This window comes from Acomys minous (assembly GCF_964271855.1).
Source record: "Acomys minous genome assembly, chromosome: 10".
NCBI lineage: Eukaryota > Metazoa > Chordata > Mammalia > Rodentia > Muridae > Acomys > Acomys minous.
The window spans coordinates 95,743,452-95,759,665 of NC_140491.1; the positions used below are offsets into that span (position 1 = coordinate 95,743,452).

At 42.9% G+C, this 16,214-nt stretch overlaps 1 protein-coding gene across 1 annotated transcript in view; it reads right to left on the reverse strand.

Annotated features, from left to right (window-relative positions):
* The window catches only part of PLA2R1 (phospholipase A2 receptor 1), a 124,693-nt gene that overhangs the window by 15,627 nt on the left and 92,852 nt on the right, over window positions 1-16,214 (reverse strand). Inside the window, exons 15-20 of the mRNA XM_084799795.1 lie at window positions 15,593-15,725; window positions 15,021-15,056; window positions 13,805-13,962; window positions 10,892-10,956; window positions 9,892-9,995; window positions 7,526-7,662 (exon numbers count right to left, since the gene is read on the reverse strand). Coding sequence (XP_084655921.1) covers window positions 7,526-7,662; window positions 9,892-9,995; window positions 10,892-10,956; window positions 13,805-13,962; window positions 15,021-15,056; window positions 15,593-15,725 — 633 coding nt within the window. The remainder of the gene's footprint in view (window positions 1-7,525; window positions 7,663-9,891; window positions 9,996-10,891; window positions 10,957-13,804; window positions 13,963-15,020; window positions 15,057-15,592; window positions 15,726-16,214) is intronic.

A 16,214-nucleotide genomic window follows, 5' to 3' on the forward strand; every position in this document is an offset into this window, starting at 1 on the left:
TCACTAGGAGCTTGGGGGCAGCCATTTAATGGAAAGCACATAGGGAGTTACAGAAAAACAACAGGAGAGGAAGACAGAAAAACAGAGGAGGTGATCGAGGATCAAATATTGCCACCAATGCTAGATGGAACGCAGATATACAGGCCGGATTTTCACTATGAGGTTGGTTGCTTTAACAAAGAACTCTTTCTCAGGGCACACACTTGAAGGTCAGAGGGCAACTCTAAGAAAACAGGTCCCTCGGTCCATTGTGGGGTCCAGGGACCAAACTCTGCCAGGCTTGTGTCAAAGTGCTTTTTTACCCACTGAGCCACGCTGCAGGGCCTGTGACTGTATCATGGCAGAGGTTTCCTCACTATGAGACAGGATGCGAGTCAGAATGGTGGAGTTGGCCTAGTGTGCACACCTTGCTCTTCAAGAAAATGCAAACATCGCGGCAATGGCCCTAACACTTCGGGACATGCTCCACAGAAGTCAGGAGAGACTTTGTGCAGGGAACATCCCATCCAGAAAGTGCAGGCATTTTCTCTTTACACGTAATTTCCTCCTCAGTGTACATAGGTAGCTCTAGTTATTGGCAGGTCTGATCCCAGGACTGCGCTCCGGAGAAGATTTCAAAGTAACCAACCAGTGTTGACTAGAAACTCCAGTATGACAGCACTGCCTTTCCTGTCTTACTTTTCATCTTATCCTGTCTTAATTTCTTATCTGTCCACGGTCAGTTCCTCCCAACCACATGACTCCATAAAATCAGAGATGGTTTGGCTTTTTCCGCAGAGACAGTCCCTAAGAGCTACCTATGAGATAACACTGAGAAATGATTGTCAATTCTGAGCCACTAAATGAAGCATGAACCTTTGAGGGGAACTATTCCATTAAAATATCATTTAAATATCTTTTCCTTTTTAATTTTTTCTAGGGTGAACTGTTTTGGGGAGAACAAGAAAGAAAAAAAAACCAACCAACTTACGGGGCTGTTGAGATGGGTCAGTGGAAGAGCACTTGTCACCCAAGCGTGGTGACTGGGATTTGGGTCCCCAGAACTCATGTAAAAAGCCAGGTGACACAGAGGCTCTCCACTTGTGATCCCAGCGAGCAGGAGGTAGAGATGGGAGATCACTGGAGCGGGCAGCTAGTAGGAAAGCTAGCCAGACCCTACTTCAATGTATAAGATGAAGAACGTTTGAGTCAGAAAACCAGTGCCAACGTTGGGTCTCTACATAAATGTAGACACACATGCATACAGCTATATACTCACGTGCATACACACACACACACACACACACACACACACTTGTACATACACTCACATGAGACATGCTTTTAAAAACAAAGAAAAATCAGCCAAGATTACTAAGCTCATAGAGGCTCTCTAAGCCATTGTATTGGGCCCACAGAGTAAACTTGTCTCTCTCACTACACCATTGAGCCAGTGTTTGGGACACTGAACTGAACAGGCCCAGAAATGTCCAAGTCCTCTTCACCTTATATACTATATGCCCTATGACCTTGAGCTTAGCATGCTCGGAAATGGGTCCATCATTTTTCTGTCTTAAACCACAACCTTAAAGTGAGCATGCTTGGGAATACCCCCCCAGGCCTCAGGCCCCAGGCCCTGCCCACTCTTATCTCCTGCTGTGCTTCTGGGTCAGCCCTCTTCAGGACACCAACTCCCCGAAATCGATTACACAATGACATTCTCCGGCATTCTAGACTTAACACGGCAGTTTCCATATAACACAGTTTTTGTTGTTGTTGTGGACAATCCAAATGTTTATTCAAGAATAAAATATGTAATAAAAATAGATATCCTATGATGCATAAAATATAAAACAAAGGTAACACAATTTTTACCCTTGTGGATATTTCCACAAATTCCTGGGACATTCTTAGTTGTATTTAGTTGGGGCAGACTTGTCGCTGGCATACACAGTTGGAAACTAGGATGCTGCCACGTACTGCCAAAGTGTCAATAGCGCCAAAACTTAGTCCTAATCATGGCGTCCTTTAGGGCTTCAGGGCTTCTGCCCAGGGCCTGCTGCTTTTAGGATTAAAAATCAGAACCTGTGTTGTAGCCCGAGTAACTGATGGAGACACGACTGGGTTCCCAGCTCTCCTGCGCGCATCTTTCTTGTTGGCTTCACAAAGAAATGGAAGGGGCTTTAAGGGCTTCTCATTTTATAACAACCATCCTTTTATCTACTCCCTTTTGTTCTGCTTCTTTCTTCTAATTACAAACTCCAAAGAGAGGCACACAGCAATTATTAGGAAGTCTTATCATTTAATGCAAGTTCGCCTTGTGTTCAGATAGCCATTACTGAAGCATTCATAAATACCGGTGATTCTCGCTGGCTCGGTGTGTTCCAGCCTTCTTTGCAGGAAGACTCCCCCCTCACTGCCTTCCATGGTTCCTGCGGCCAGGATTTATTGGTTTGACAGCAGAAGTATAGCCTCCTATTACCACAGGCTTATTTTTCTAAAATATACCATATTTACTAACACACTCTGATACAGTGTTGTTAATAATTAAGGCAAAACAGCTGGATGGAGGGGGGGCATCCTGGATGTTAACTTGTCTACCTTCTGACAAGTTTGTGAAATGTGACCGAGTTTTATGTGTCTCGGATCATAATTGTGAATTAAGGAGGTGCTATAATATTCCAAGTGAGCTTGGAATAATAAAAATGCTTTGTTCCAAAATAATTTCTAGTCAACATTTGACAATAGAATCTATAATATTTCCTTCAAATCTGGTCTTTTCTCAGTTTTCTTTCTGTCATTGAGTGGAATAATTATCTACGTCTGAAACAACCTTATTTTCTCATCCATCTGTGCCTTAGGTGCTACTGAAGAACCCATTGGCACTGAGACAAGGTCTGAAATAAAAATGTGTAAAAAACACATACACACACATAAGAGTCACACACACACAGATACACACACACACACACACATAGTCACACACACACACACACACAAGTCACACACACATAGTCACACACACACACACACACAAGTCACACACACATAGTCACACAGACACACAGACACACACCCACCCACACGAGTCATATACACACAGATACACACACACATAGCCTCACACACACACAGACACATACCCACATGTACAGAAGGGGAGGTGGAAAGGGAGGAGAAAAAGGAGGAGAGGAAACGCCTCTCTTGGCTCTGCTGGCTAACCCTTCCTCGGATGACACCTTGTCAAGTTTCTCATACGTCATTAAGCTACATTATCCAACATGGAGAAGATGATTTATGAGACACTCGAAAGGATGCTTGACTTCCAGACATCTTGGTTGTTCTTTTTTTTTTTTTTGAACTCTAAAAAGGTGATTAACTTGTCAGCTGAGTTTTTAAAAAAAGTAATAAAAATTAGTTCTTGGAAGAGTTGACAAAGAACTGAGAGAGTGTAATGGCCCATAATGTATTGAAATTTGTTCAGAATTTATCCCCCACTTTTCTTTCTATAGCTTTAGGAGTTAATGGGGAAAAATGGCCCAACAGTGTTTGCTACTTCCCTCAGCAAGAATCCTTTCTTCACCAGCTTCCAGAATATCTGATTAACCCATTAACACCAGTCCCTTCTTACCCATGGTTTTCACTTTATCGTTCAGTTACCCACAGTGGATAAAGGGAAGGGAAAAAACAATAAAGACATGAGACGAGCATGGGAAAGAGAGGGGAGTGCAGAAGAGAGAGGGGAGGTAGTCTCCTAATTATGTTATAGGACATCATTTTATTTTATTATTGGTTATTGTGATTCTTTTTAAAGATCTATTTTTTTTATATATATGTAGGTAAGTACAAGTGCCTGAGGGGTCCAAAGGAAGGTGCCAGACCCCTGGGAGACAGAGTTAAATGTAGCTGAGAACTGGCCCATTTGGGTGCTGGGAAAGGAACTTTGGCCTTTTGCAGGAGCAGCACAAACTCTTAACTGCTGAGCCACAAATACAGCCCTATGGTTTCTTAATCCACCTCAGTCATAAATGAAGCTTTATCAAAGCTACATTTTCCTTAGAAAGTCCCTCACAGAAAGGCTTCCTTCATGGTGGTCACATTAGGAGGTACTGTGGACATTTAAGAGGTGGAGCCCAAGGAGAAGTCCTTAGGAAATGGAGGTGTGCACACACAAAGGACCATGGCACCTTAGTATCTGTCTGTCTGTCCATTCCCCCCAACTCCCTGGAGTACGTTCAAGATACAAACACTTGCCTTCTGATTCTGTTTTAAAACAGAATTTTGAGTCAAGACAGGCACTTGTCTGTATCTCTCCAAAGCTACCAACTCTAGGACACACTTTTTTTTTTTAAGTAGTTTAAGAAACTAACAGTCATATGAATGAAGTAAAAGCCGATCAGAATCCAAATCTGAGCCAAAATCATGACATGTGACTTGAGGCTGTGTTCTCAGGTGCCACACCCAAAGCACACGCAATAGGAGAAAAAGCAGACACATCGGGCTTTATCAAAAATTATAGTCTTGCATGCACCAGAGGGCATTAAAATTATAAGGAAGAACATCATTATGATTATTAGAGGTAAGGATCATCTGCCTGATAGGAATTCATTACACGTCACACTAGAATGAATGAATTCCCATAATTCAGCAATTTAAAAAAAAGCAAATGACTTAATTAAAACCTGGACAAAGTATTTAACTAAATACTTCCCTCCAAAAAAGGTACATGGATGAAAACTCCTATCACACACGCAATTGTAAACGGTTTATTTGCTGGGAAGATCCATTTGTCAGCTACTCCAGCAGCTAAAGATGGGGCATCATATGACTTAGCAATTGTGCCTCTTGGTTTACCTCCAAAAGGAACTCAAGCTGGGACTTGGATATGTGTAGCAGCTGCATATGGCAGCCCTGTTCTCGTTCTCTTTCCATGAATGATGCCAGTGGGACCCTGATGGAGACTGCACTGACCCTGTACATTGCTTTGGGTAGTATTGATATTGTAATAATAACAATTCTTTAAAAAAAATTAATACAGGCCTGGAGAGATGGCTCAGAGGTTAAGAGCACTGACTGCTCTTCCAGGGGTCCTGAATTCAACTCCCAGCAACCACATGGTGGTACACAACCATCTATAATGTGATCTAATGCCTTCTTCTGACATGCAGACATACATGCAGGCAGAGCACTGTATACATAATAAATAAAAATCTTAAAAAAAATTTTTTTAATACAACTTAAAAAAGAAGTAAAACAAGGCTGGTGTGTGTGTGTGTGTGTGTGTGTGTGTGTGTGTGTGTGTGTGTGTGTGTGTTCCTGTAGGAGGGCCATGCGTCTGTCTTGTCAGAGGATGACCTTGAGTGTCACCCTGTCTGGGACAAGATCTTTCTTGTTCACTGCTGAGTACACCAACTAACTGGCCCATGAGCTTCTGGTGACTTCCCTGCCCCAGGAGGAAGCATGTGCTGGGATTAGACACATGTGTGATGCTGCGTCTGTGCTTTACATAGTTTCTAAGGACCTGAAGTTAGGTTGTCAGGCTTACTTGGCCAGACAACTGCTTTACACCCTGAGCCCGAGACTGAATTTTGATCTGCTATGTATTTTCAGAAAAGTCACACAGTAGAGGAAGCCTCAGATTTCTCAGATGTAAAATTGGAACAACAACTTTGTATATCTTAAAGTTTCAATCAAATGAGACATATTTACGAAGGTACCCAGCAAAATCAGCCAAGAGGTGAGGGCAACACTAAGTATTCACGATGGATGGATAGATGGGTGGGTGAGCAAGAGGCAGTCACATATGGTATAGGACGATCTTCAGTGCAGCTGTGCCCTTTGCAAAAGGTTATCCCAGCTGGGCATATTGACTGTTTACTCTCACTGGGAGACAAGGGATCAAGAGACTCTTGCCTGAGTATGAGTTCATCCAGCTCACCGCCTGTTGTATTCAACCCTACTCTAACTGCATGTGGCCTAGGGGAGGGGCTAGGGTATATAGGCAGGAGAAGATTGGGGGAAGAAGACTCCACCCATGTGTCTATGTCATCACCTGGGGGAGGAGCTAGGGTATACAGGCAGAGGAAGATTACTCCACCCATGTGGCTATGTCATCATTGCTGCTAGGTAAAGACTTTCCCATAAGCAACCCTTTACCTATGCTCTGAAAGGAAACCAATAAATTGAATGGCTCACCAAGGTGATTTCTGATAGTATAGTACCTTCGTTTGTCTTTGGGATCTTAGAAGGAGGGGTAGATATTGTTCACATAGCCCCCTTGGGAAGGAATTTTGGGGATATTTATGCTACAGAATATTACTCAGCCTTGACATGGAAAAAAAAAATCCTGTCACATGTCATGACATGGTTGAGACTTAAAGACACCACCCTAGGTGAAGTAGGGCAGCCATCAAAGGATAAATACTTCATGGCTCCATGTGGAGGAGGCATTTACAGAGTGGGAGTTCAGACAGACAGACAGACAGGACGTAAAATGGTGGAGCCATTTATTTACGAGCTAGGCTGTGATGGGGGAAGAAGAATAGAGAGTCACCATCATTTAATGAATGTAGAGGTTTGGTTCTGCAGGATGAAAAAAGGACCTGGAGATGCTAAGCACTTGCAAACCACACACTGAAAATGATTAAGGTAGACAAGTCTATGGTCTGCGTATTTCACCACAATTTAACTAGCCACATATAACCAGCCAGCTATATGCACAGTCATCACTCGGGTGACGTCACTGCCCGCGTTAACAGTGACAGCAAGATGGTGCAAGAGAACATGGCGGCCATTGTGACAGAACACTGCGATTTAAAACTGGCTGTCCACAATTAAAGAGCAATTTCATGTTAGCTTACGAAATCATGACACTGTTTCATTTCTTAATTCTCTAAGAGTTAAACAATTACGGTTTGGGATTTGTTTTAATCACTTCCACCCAAGGCCTATAAAGATATTTTATTACAAAACATAAGGAGTGGAAGCAAAGTCTTAGCCTTAATTGAAGGCAGCATCAGAAATCATAAAGCTGGTTGGCAGTGTCCCTGCCGGCAAGCCTTTTCTTTTAAATTGAATTCTGCACTGAACATGAACTTTATGAGGCTCGAGATGACACTGACCAAATTACATTATTAGTTCATCAGTTTACAGGTAGGTGGAGTCCTGCTGGTTCTGGGCGGCGGAGATGGGGGTGGGTGGAATACGGGCTCTCTAAAGCTTATAGTTTATTTGACAGCAGGGCCTACATGAGTGGGCATGCAGGAACACACACGTGTACACACACATGCATCATCTCACACACACACACACACACACACACTTCATCTCTTGTGACTCATACAAGGGGCAGCACTAGTAAAACTACTTCTAAAAGTGAGGCTTGGAGACATGGCCACCTTACACAAAACCCTTTTTTTTTTTCCCTCCCAAAAGGAAAGATTCTGAAACCTTAAAAAAAAATGGTGACAGTGACACCTCGGGTCCCTTGGATAACTGGTGGTTAAGCAAACAAGCAACAAAGACAACCTTATAAGAAGAACTTTACCTTATAGTTAAAATAAAGCCACCCTTTCGGGCACGTCCCATGCTGTATTGGTGGTTTCTCTTTCTCGATGACCCATGCTTTCACTCTCTTACAAATGCTGGGCATAGGAACAGAGCAGTTTTCAGTCCCCCAGAGCCCTGCAGGAGGGGGAGACAGGTGAGAGAGCCTCAGGAACCAGGAGGGTTCCCCCAAAGTCTTTAGGATTGATTTCATGACTGCTATGGCTTTTCGTGATTTTGTTTTTGAGGTCTGGAAACTGAACTAAACTAGTAATTACACAGAAATCTCTAGTAACTTCTACCTGGGCAAGGTGCCACCTGAGTAATTAAGACTGCAAGAATGTAAAAACTTTGTAAAAAGTAAACAAATACTACAACTGAAACAACATTAATTTAAAATCCCATAAATATTTGACTTGGGTAGCAAAATAAGACTTCATAATTTTTAAGTATCTGGCTTCAGCATACTAAGAATTTATTACATAAATATAATATAAATATAACTATTATATATAATTATTTATATGACAAATATATTCTAAATATAAATAACAAGAATATAAACAATTCTAAGACAATAGATCACCATTTCTAAAGATTTTAAAACATCTCTAAACTTTTAGTACTTCTTAATTTAAAAAAAGGCAGATTGCGCATACCTAATATAAATATCTAAATTCTAAAACTTTGAGGGCTGACGTGGTGTTCCGGATGTCTCCCCTTTGGAGGCATTAGCACCTAGCACCCCCCCAAATCTTTCTCAGATAAAAGATCCCCAATCTACATCATAATATGGAAAAGTTAAATCAGCAACTCCTCAAAAAGGAGGACGTCTTTGTTTTGACCCTTGACCTCCAACTTCCCAGCCTCCTGCAAACTGTCTCTCTTTTTTTTTAATTTAGAAGTTCTGCAACCCCAGAGGAAAGGTGACAGGGCGCAGGTGAGTAAACGCCGAGACAGTGAAGCTGCAGGCACAGGGCAAAGCAGGCCTAGCCTTTTGTATCAAAGCAGGAGTAAAGACCCGGGGCTTCTAAGGCGGGGCTGAGCTGCGATTGTCAATGTGGTGCCGGGCCCTCTTCTTGCAAAACGGCTCTTTCCATAGGCTGTTGTGACACCTGCTGGCAAAGCAAGCGGATTAACTACAGCTTTCCCCTCACTCTGCAGGGGCACGCCCACAGAGGAGCGCGGTTCCTCTGTATTTCTCTCCTGACCGAGTTAGCTATGAATATGGCTTTTCTCCCCCGTTTTTTGTTTGTTTGTTTGTTTTTTCGAAAGCGTGTCTGGTGTCAGTAGACAGCCTAGTTAACACTGTTCTCAGAACATTGAGAAGGCAGTCTCTAGCCTCGCCGTGCCTCTGAATCCAGCTTGCAAACAGGTTCTCTTTTAAGATGAGCAGTCGTTAGCGCCAGAAATAATGATAATAATAATAACAACGATAATGCTGCCGCTTCTACAGCAGTGAATTGAATCTAGGTGTTTTTATTTAAAAACTTTATTTTTATGCTCAGTGATGCTTTGTCTGCATGTATGTCTGTGACAAAGTATCAGCTCTCCTGGAATTGGGAGTTACAGACAGTTGTGAGCTGCCAGGTGGATGCTGGGAATTGAACCTGGATCCTTTGGAAAACCAGCCAGTGCCCTTAACTGCTGGGCCATCTCTCAGCAGTGTATTACACTCTGCACTTATACCTGAATGTAGGTTTGTATCATATGAAGCGGAAAACGGAAGTAAATTTCAGAGGTTAAACTGTCAGCCAGTATATAAACAGGAAAGAAAGGACCTCCACACTGAACTTTCGCCTGAGTAACATTTACAAGGCATTGTTTTTTTCACCATATCCCAGTCATTTTAATTATTTTACATTTACTGTTTTGATAATTTGTATTTTCTACACTCAGCACATTTTACTTCTCCTCTCACTCACACCTTCTTTGAGATGGATGCTTTGTGAATGTTTTAAATTCTATTTCCACTTCACCCTCAAGGTACAGCGTATTTCCTTGTACACATTGGTGAACATTTCTTAATTGTTTTGGGTAGGGACAAGAGGCATCCATTTTGTTTATCTTTTCTTAGAAGTGCACGCTTGTCTTTTTAGAAAGACTTATTTTTATTATTGTAGGTATATGAGTGTTTTGCTTGGATGCCTGGCCGTGCATCACATGTGTGCCTGGTCCCAGAGGAGGTCCGCCTAAGTTCTCTTACAGGGATGTGACTGCATGCCGCACCGGATGAGTGGCCATCCAGAAGCCTGACAACGGATGAGACTGCATACAACCAACAGAAAGCAAAGACAACCACACAAGGAGACCGGCAGCCACCAGGGCATTTGCAGCACGAACCCAAATGTGGACAAGTAATGTAACCTGTTACGGAGGAAATGAAGACACACCGCTGCGTCTCGTTATCCACTCTCTTTTCTCTTTCTTTGTCCCAGTTCTGGAATATCACGGGCGACCCATTATACCAACTGTGGAAAAATTAAAAAATGTAAACAGATTTGTTTTTCTTCACGTGTGTGCCGTATCACTGTTGTTTGTGCATATTGATGCCGTATCACTGTTGTTTGTGTATATTGATGCCGTATCACTGTTGTTTGTGTATATTGACGCCGTATCACTGTTGTTTGTGTATATTGATGCCGTATCACTGTTGTTTGTGTATACTGATGCCATATCACTGTTGTTTGTTTGTGTATATTGATGCCGTATCACTGTTATTTGTGTATATTGATGCTACATGTGTGAAGATGCCCGAGGAGACCAGAAGGAGGCGCCAAATCTCCTTGAGCTGGAGTTACAGATGGTTGTGAGTTGCTCAGCGTGGGTACTGGGAATGAAATTCTGAAAGAGAAGAGAGTGCTCTTGACCACTGAGCCATCTCTCTAGCCTCAGGGAAACTAAAAAAAAAAAATTAAGGTCTCACTTTTGTATGTTCAGTATCTGAATATATTTGTGTAGTGCTGGAGTATGGACTTACAGTGTAATAGTTTATTCAGTTTGGTTAAGTACTCACATGCAGTTTTTTTTACTATGGCTAATACTGCATTGTATGTACAAAAGTTTGGCAAAAGTAAATTTATTACTGTGCTTTTTTAAACACACACACACACACACACACACACACACACACACACACAGGCAGGAGCATTCCCAGGTGATGGATATGCTTGTGGCATAGACTGGTGATGATTCCATGGTACTGCATTAAATAACACTCATGCCTTGGGTTACAAGAGTGTAAATTCATATGTTAGGAATGCGAGTTGAAGGCTATTCAGCAAACTGATCACCAAAATCTAGTCCATTCATTCTGCATGCACAACTCGTCAACTGACGTTAGATACAGATTGATCTCAGTTCGTACTGAATTGGATCAGCGGCGCTTTCTTCTTGGAGTCCCATCCACCACCTTACACCAAACTTTGATAGCTATAAAAGGGAAGAGAGAAAGAAAATGTCAGCATTGACTGTTTCTGCTTTAAAAATTTCCGTTATTAGGATCAATGGAGACGCTATTAGCTTTTTATTCACTCCGATTTCCCCCCCCCCCCCCCCCCCGTTTTGTAAGAAAGAGTAACTGGAGAAAACCTAAAATTGCATTATTCTAAAACACCCCTTGTTCGTTATAAAAGAGAATTGGGGTGAACCACTGAAAATATTTTCTGTTTCATTCATCTTGAAACGCAAACTTTCTAACTCTGTAAGAAGCCATACAACAGGAAATAGAAGATGGGTTCTTCATCTGAATGTCATTAGTGGCTTCTTCTCTTAGCGATTTATGGAAGCTCACTGCACATCTATTTGACAAACAAGGTACAAAGACATTAAGAGAATAAAGAGCGTCTAGGTATTTGTCTGCTAAGCTTTTGACAGTGTGAGCATTCAAAGAGAGAGACACGGCATAGGACAGAAATCCAATGTCCGACAACTAGATAAGTATCCTTTATCTATTTTATTAATCAAAAGCCAGTATTAATCACTCAGGGTAAGCAGAGCAAAGTATCAACTTGAAAAACATGGGCATGCGGGTGCACACACCTGTACACACTGCACAGCAGATGCGGTGCTGGACTTATGGCCCAGGAAATTGAAACCTTCTCCTTAGCCATAAAAGAGGAAGGGACAGAAAGGATTTCACTGAGCCTTCTCATGTGGTGTGCTTTATGGTGTACTTTCCCCCTCTGTGTGTGGACCGAAATGCAAATGAACTTTTAGATGCCAAAAACCTATTAATTTTAAGGCATCATGCATTTAAATTCATACTCTTGTTTCTTTTTGAGAAGGCTTGGGGATAAGTTTTAAGATATATTATTTTCTTCCGTATGAATTTCAGGTCATTGAACAACAGAACATTGCTTGCTAACATTCTAATTTTGAAACAAGTGTACTTTTACTCCTTAAACAGCGTGGCTGTCTGCCAGACCAGCAATTTGAGACGATTGCAGCGGGGGGAGGGACTACTATAATTTGAGATCCCTGAGGAGTTGTCTCATGGGCATGTTCCCACACGCTGAGTTCAGATTGCCGTTTTTAGGCTTTGGAATGGCTCTGCTGAGGGTGGCTGCCGGTACCCTGGGCTGATCAGATCTTGATCAAACCTAGAGAAAAAAGGCTCCTGGGCAACAGGAGCTGAAGTCATGGCCTGGTCACTCACGGTCCCAGCTTAGGACCCTTAAAGAGACATTATGACACATTTCCATCTTAAGTGGGCATATTTACTACCACCTGGATTAAGGTATGGTATTCCTCACGGCACATCACAACTGTGATACACGTGATAGAGAACTTCCTGGGACGATGCCCATGAAAGATGCCCAGCTAAAACATTCCCGTGTGCCAAGTGACTATTTTAAATGTCAGCTAGGTGTACAGATGGTCACAACAATTCGAACCTAATAATAGATGTTTGAAAGAAGAAACGTAACGCGGCCATGCATTTCTCAAACCAGTTACACTTGTTTGGTAAAGTAGCCTTACAGTTAACGCTACATGGGAGGTCGTGTTCCAGTGAACGAGAGACACGGCCTGTGTGTTCATCTACTAAGCTCTCTGAAGCAAAGGCAATCTGTCACTTTTTATGCTTTTACCAAAGTGATTGAGGGCCTTAATTTATTTTAAGGGCTTACATTTATTTCAAGGCTCAAAATGCTAGATTTGGGGAAGTAAGCGATGTGATTTGTAGTTTTCAAAGTGTTTACAAACATAAGACTTAAACAGTAAGAGTGAATTGCTACTTTAAAAGGCAAATACTGTATACCACAGGTATAAGTAGTAGCCAGGTGACTGACTGGTGACCCAGTCACATCCAGTGACTCTCAGGTACTTGTAGCTTTTGACGTTTTCATCATTGACCAGAAAGAGAAGATTGGTAAAAGAGAAATATTCAAAGCTTGCTCTGATGACACCCTATGGTCTGTTATCACAGATGGAGAGAAAACATAAGCACTCCAAAAGAAAATTTATTTTCTTAGGAAAATTATACTCAGCCTCTTCTCTTCTATTATATTTTTCTACATTCCAAATCAATGTTATTTTTTTTGCCTTTCACAAACCTAGTTACTGTTCCTTATAGGAAAGAGAAATGAAAAGCTGCTATTTAAATGTAATTACTTATTCCATCTTTTTGACCTTTTTAGGATGGGCATGCCTCAAAAGTGAGTGCTGTGACCTCTCCAGGTCTGACTCCTCATCCTGGAAACGGTAAGTTCTGCCTCAACCCACTCTGCGAGGATGCTCTTAGGCATGAGACTTCTTCCTTGTGAACGTTAGTGCTCACTGTAATATCAGCACACTACCACTGACAACAAAAAGTAGCAATCATGGGCAGAAATAAATTTTGCTTGGAAATCTACAGCTAGATCCTGCCAGACTGAACATGCGTGTCTCCTCCGTTATGCTGAAATCCTGACTCACAGGGTGATCTATTAGGAAGCGGCAGCCTCTGGGAGGTGATAAGATCAAGAAAGTGAAGACTCATGAATGGCATTAGTGTCCTAGGGAAATGGAGCCCTGAGAGTGACGAGCGAACCTCAGTCAGGAGAATACTGATGCCATTACAGAGCAAACAGAAGTCAAAGCACAGAGCAACGCATCAAACCCACGTCTCCATTGTGTTCTACTAATCTGTACAGCGGGAAGGAAAACGATCTTCAAAAAACATCCACGACTTTTATGGAAATGAATGTTGCAGAGTCAATTTAAAAAAAAAAATTCCTTCCCCCAAGGACGGAAGAAGGCGTCAGACATGAACTTTATGTAGTGATTTGCGTTCATATACCGCTCTGATTTTGCTGTGGATGAATTCTTGCTCCTGGGCAGAATAAATCGTGAGGAAATCACTTCCCAGCCAGGCACAGACAAACCCATAGGCAGTCCACTCTCCTGCGTGGGTGTGGAAGAGGTACTCCGCATTCTGATAGAAAAGCCAGGGTGCATCTGCAAGGAAACCAGACCATGATGATCCTGTCAAGGCTAGCGAGAGAGGCAAGGCGGACTTGAAGGAGCGTGGGCTATGACTGACTCCTGAATTGTAATTTGGTCACTACACATTTTTAAAAAATGGTGTAAAGCTGTCCCCTCCCCCCTCCCCCCGCACCCCCGACCCCGACATCTTAGCGAGGCTGCAGTGGTGGTTGCCACTCTCTGAGCTTCACTATGCTGCCCAAGACTACAAGAAGAACACAGATGCCAGAAAGTTGGCCAAAAAACCAAACCAAAACAAAAAAGACAAAGACCCAGTAAATAAGTCTGGTGGCAAGGCTAAAAAGAAGAAGTGGTCCAAAGGCAAACTTTAAGACAAGCTCAACAATCTAGTCCTGTTTGACAAAGCCACACACAGCAAACTCTGTAAGGACGTTCCCAACTATAAGCCTACTACTCCAGCTGTGGTCTCCGAGAGACTGAAGGTTTATGGTTCCTGGGCCAGGGTAGCTCTTCAGGAGCTAGTCATGGGCTTATCAAGCTGGTTTCAAAGCACAAAGCCCAAGTAGTTTATACCAGAAACAGAAAGGGTTGCAATGCCCCAGCTGCTGGTGAGGATGCATGAGTGGGTTCAAGCAGCTGAACATTTGGGAAAATAAAACTTTATTAAACCAAAAAAAAAAAAAAAGGTGTGTGTGTGTGTGTGTGTGTGTGTGTGTGTGTGTGTGTGTGTAAATATGTATGGGTACATGCACAGATGTTCGTGTGCACATACACACAATTCACTTATTTTCTTAGACTCCATCACTTAAGAACTCTTCACTAGTTTTCAAAGGTCAGGGGTAGATTCATGTTTAAAACTATATGCCATGAAAATGGAGTCATGACGTTAATTTCAGGCCCACTTAATGAGTAGGTCTGCTTATGCCTTCTTGACCTGTTGATCTGAACAGGTTAGCCCTCGATCGGTAGGCAAGCAAATGGGCAGGATGAGGAGGGTAGGCGAACGCAGGGATGCGATCCCTTCTGGGGTGTGTATTTAGAAGGTAGAGACTTGCCAGGTTGGCTCTTACCGTACTGGTACCAGTCCGGAAAGGTGGGTTTCACATCTGCAGAGCGAAAGCAAAACATTTTGCCTGAGCCTTCTGCACAGGCACACACTTTCTGAATTCCCTCAGCTCTAACCTCACTATTCCTACTTCACTCTTAAAAAAAAATTTTTTGAGGACAGATACTCTGTGAAGAGTTCGTACGTGCAGGGCAGTCTGGAGAGAGTGTCTAAAGAAAGGCCATGGACACTTGCTGGCCGCTATTGTGCATCGCTTGATGTGATTCCTCACACGGTACAGGGACTCCTGCGTGCTTGTAATGTCAGAGTGGTATTTCTTACATCTGTACCTTTTCCACACTGTCAGCTGGTGACCTTCATGAAGAGCCTGGCACAGCGTACTGTACTGTCCTGCCTTTCCTCCTTCGCCCAGGTTCCCTGTTTTACTGAACAAGTGTCGCTAGGTGCATCAGGCAGGCTGGTGGCAGTGTGGCTCAGGGGTCTGCTGCTGAGACTTTGAATCTCTGTGACTCTGCCTCTGAGAAAGTGCTGCCCATTGTCACAATGAAAGCATGCAGGAAAGGACCGATCTAATACCTCTTGGAATTTTGCATATCCACTCGTGTTTGGAAGCACAGTTTGAGGGCAGCAAGGTTTTGTTTGCCTTATACACGGCACAGTTTCTTGCGTCTTCTTCAAGATAGGCACTGTCTAAAAATGAAGAGACAACCTGCGGCAGACGAAGTCGGTTACTCTTTGATCACGGTCCCTCAACGGAGCTTCAGAAGACCTGAGAAGGGGGCCCCTGAATGCATGCACTAGGGCAGCGGTTTTCAACCTGGGGGTGGCAACCCCCTCTTGGGAGTCAAACAACCCTTTCCCAGGGGTCACCTAAGGCCATCAGAAAACAGACATATATATCACGACACATAACGGTAGCAACATTATGGTTATGAAGCGGCAATGAAAATGATTTTACGGTTGGGGGATCGCCATGGCGTGAGGGACTCTATTACGGGGTCGCGGCGTCAGGAAGGTTGAGAACCACTGGCCTAGGAACTTCAGCGGGATCTTCAGAAATGCTCACATGTCATCCAAGAGTAGGACTGGTCCACCTTTGTGAGGACTATGCTAATGGGCACTTAGCATTTTTTTTTCCTTTTTCATGCCAAGTGGCACAAGGGGCTGGAGAGATGGGGCAGCTAGCCGACTATTTGCT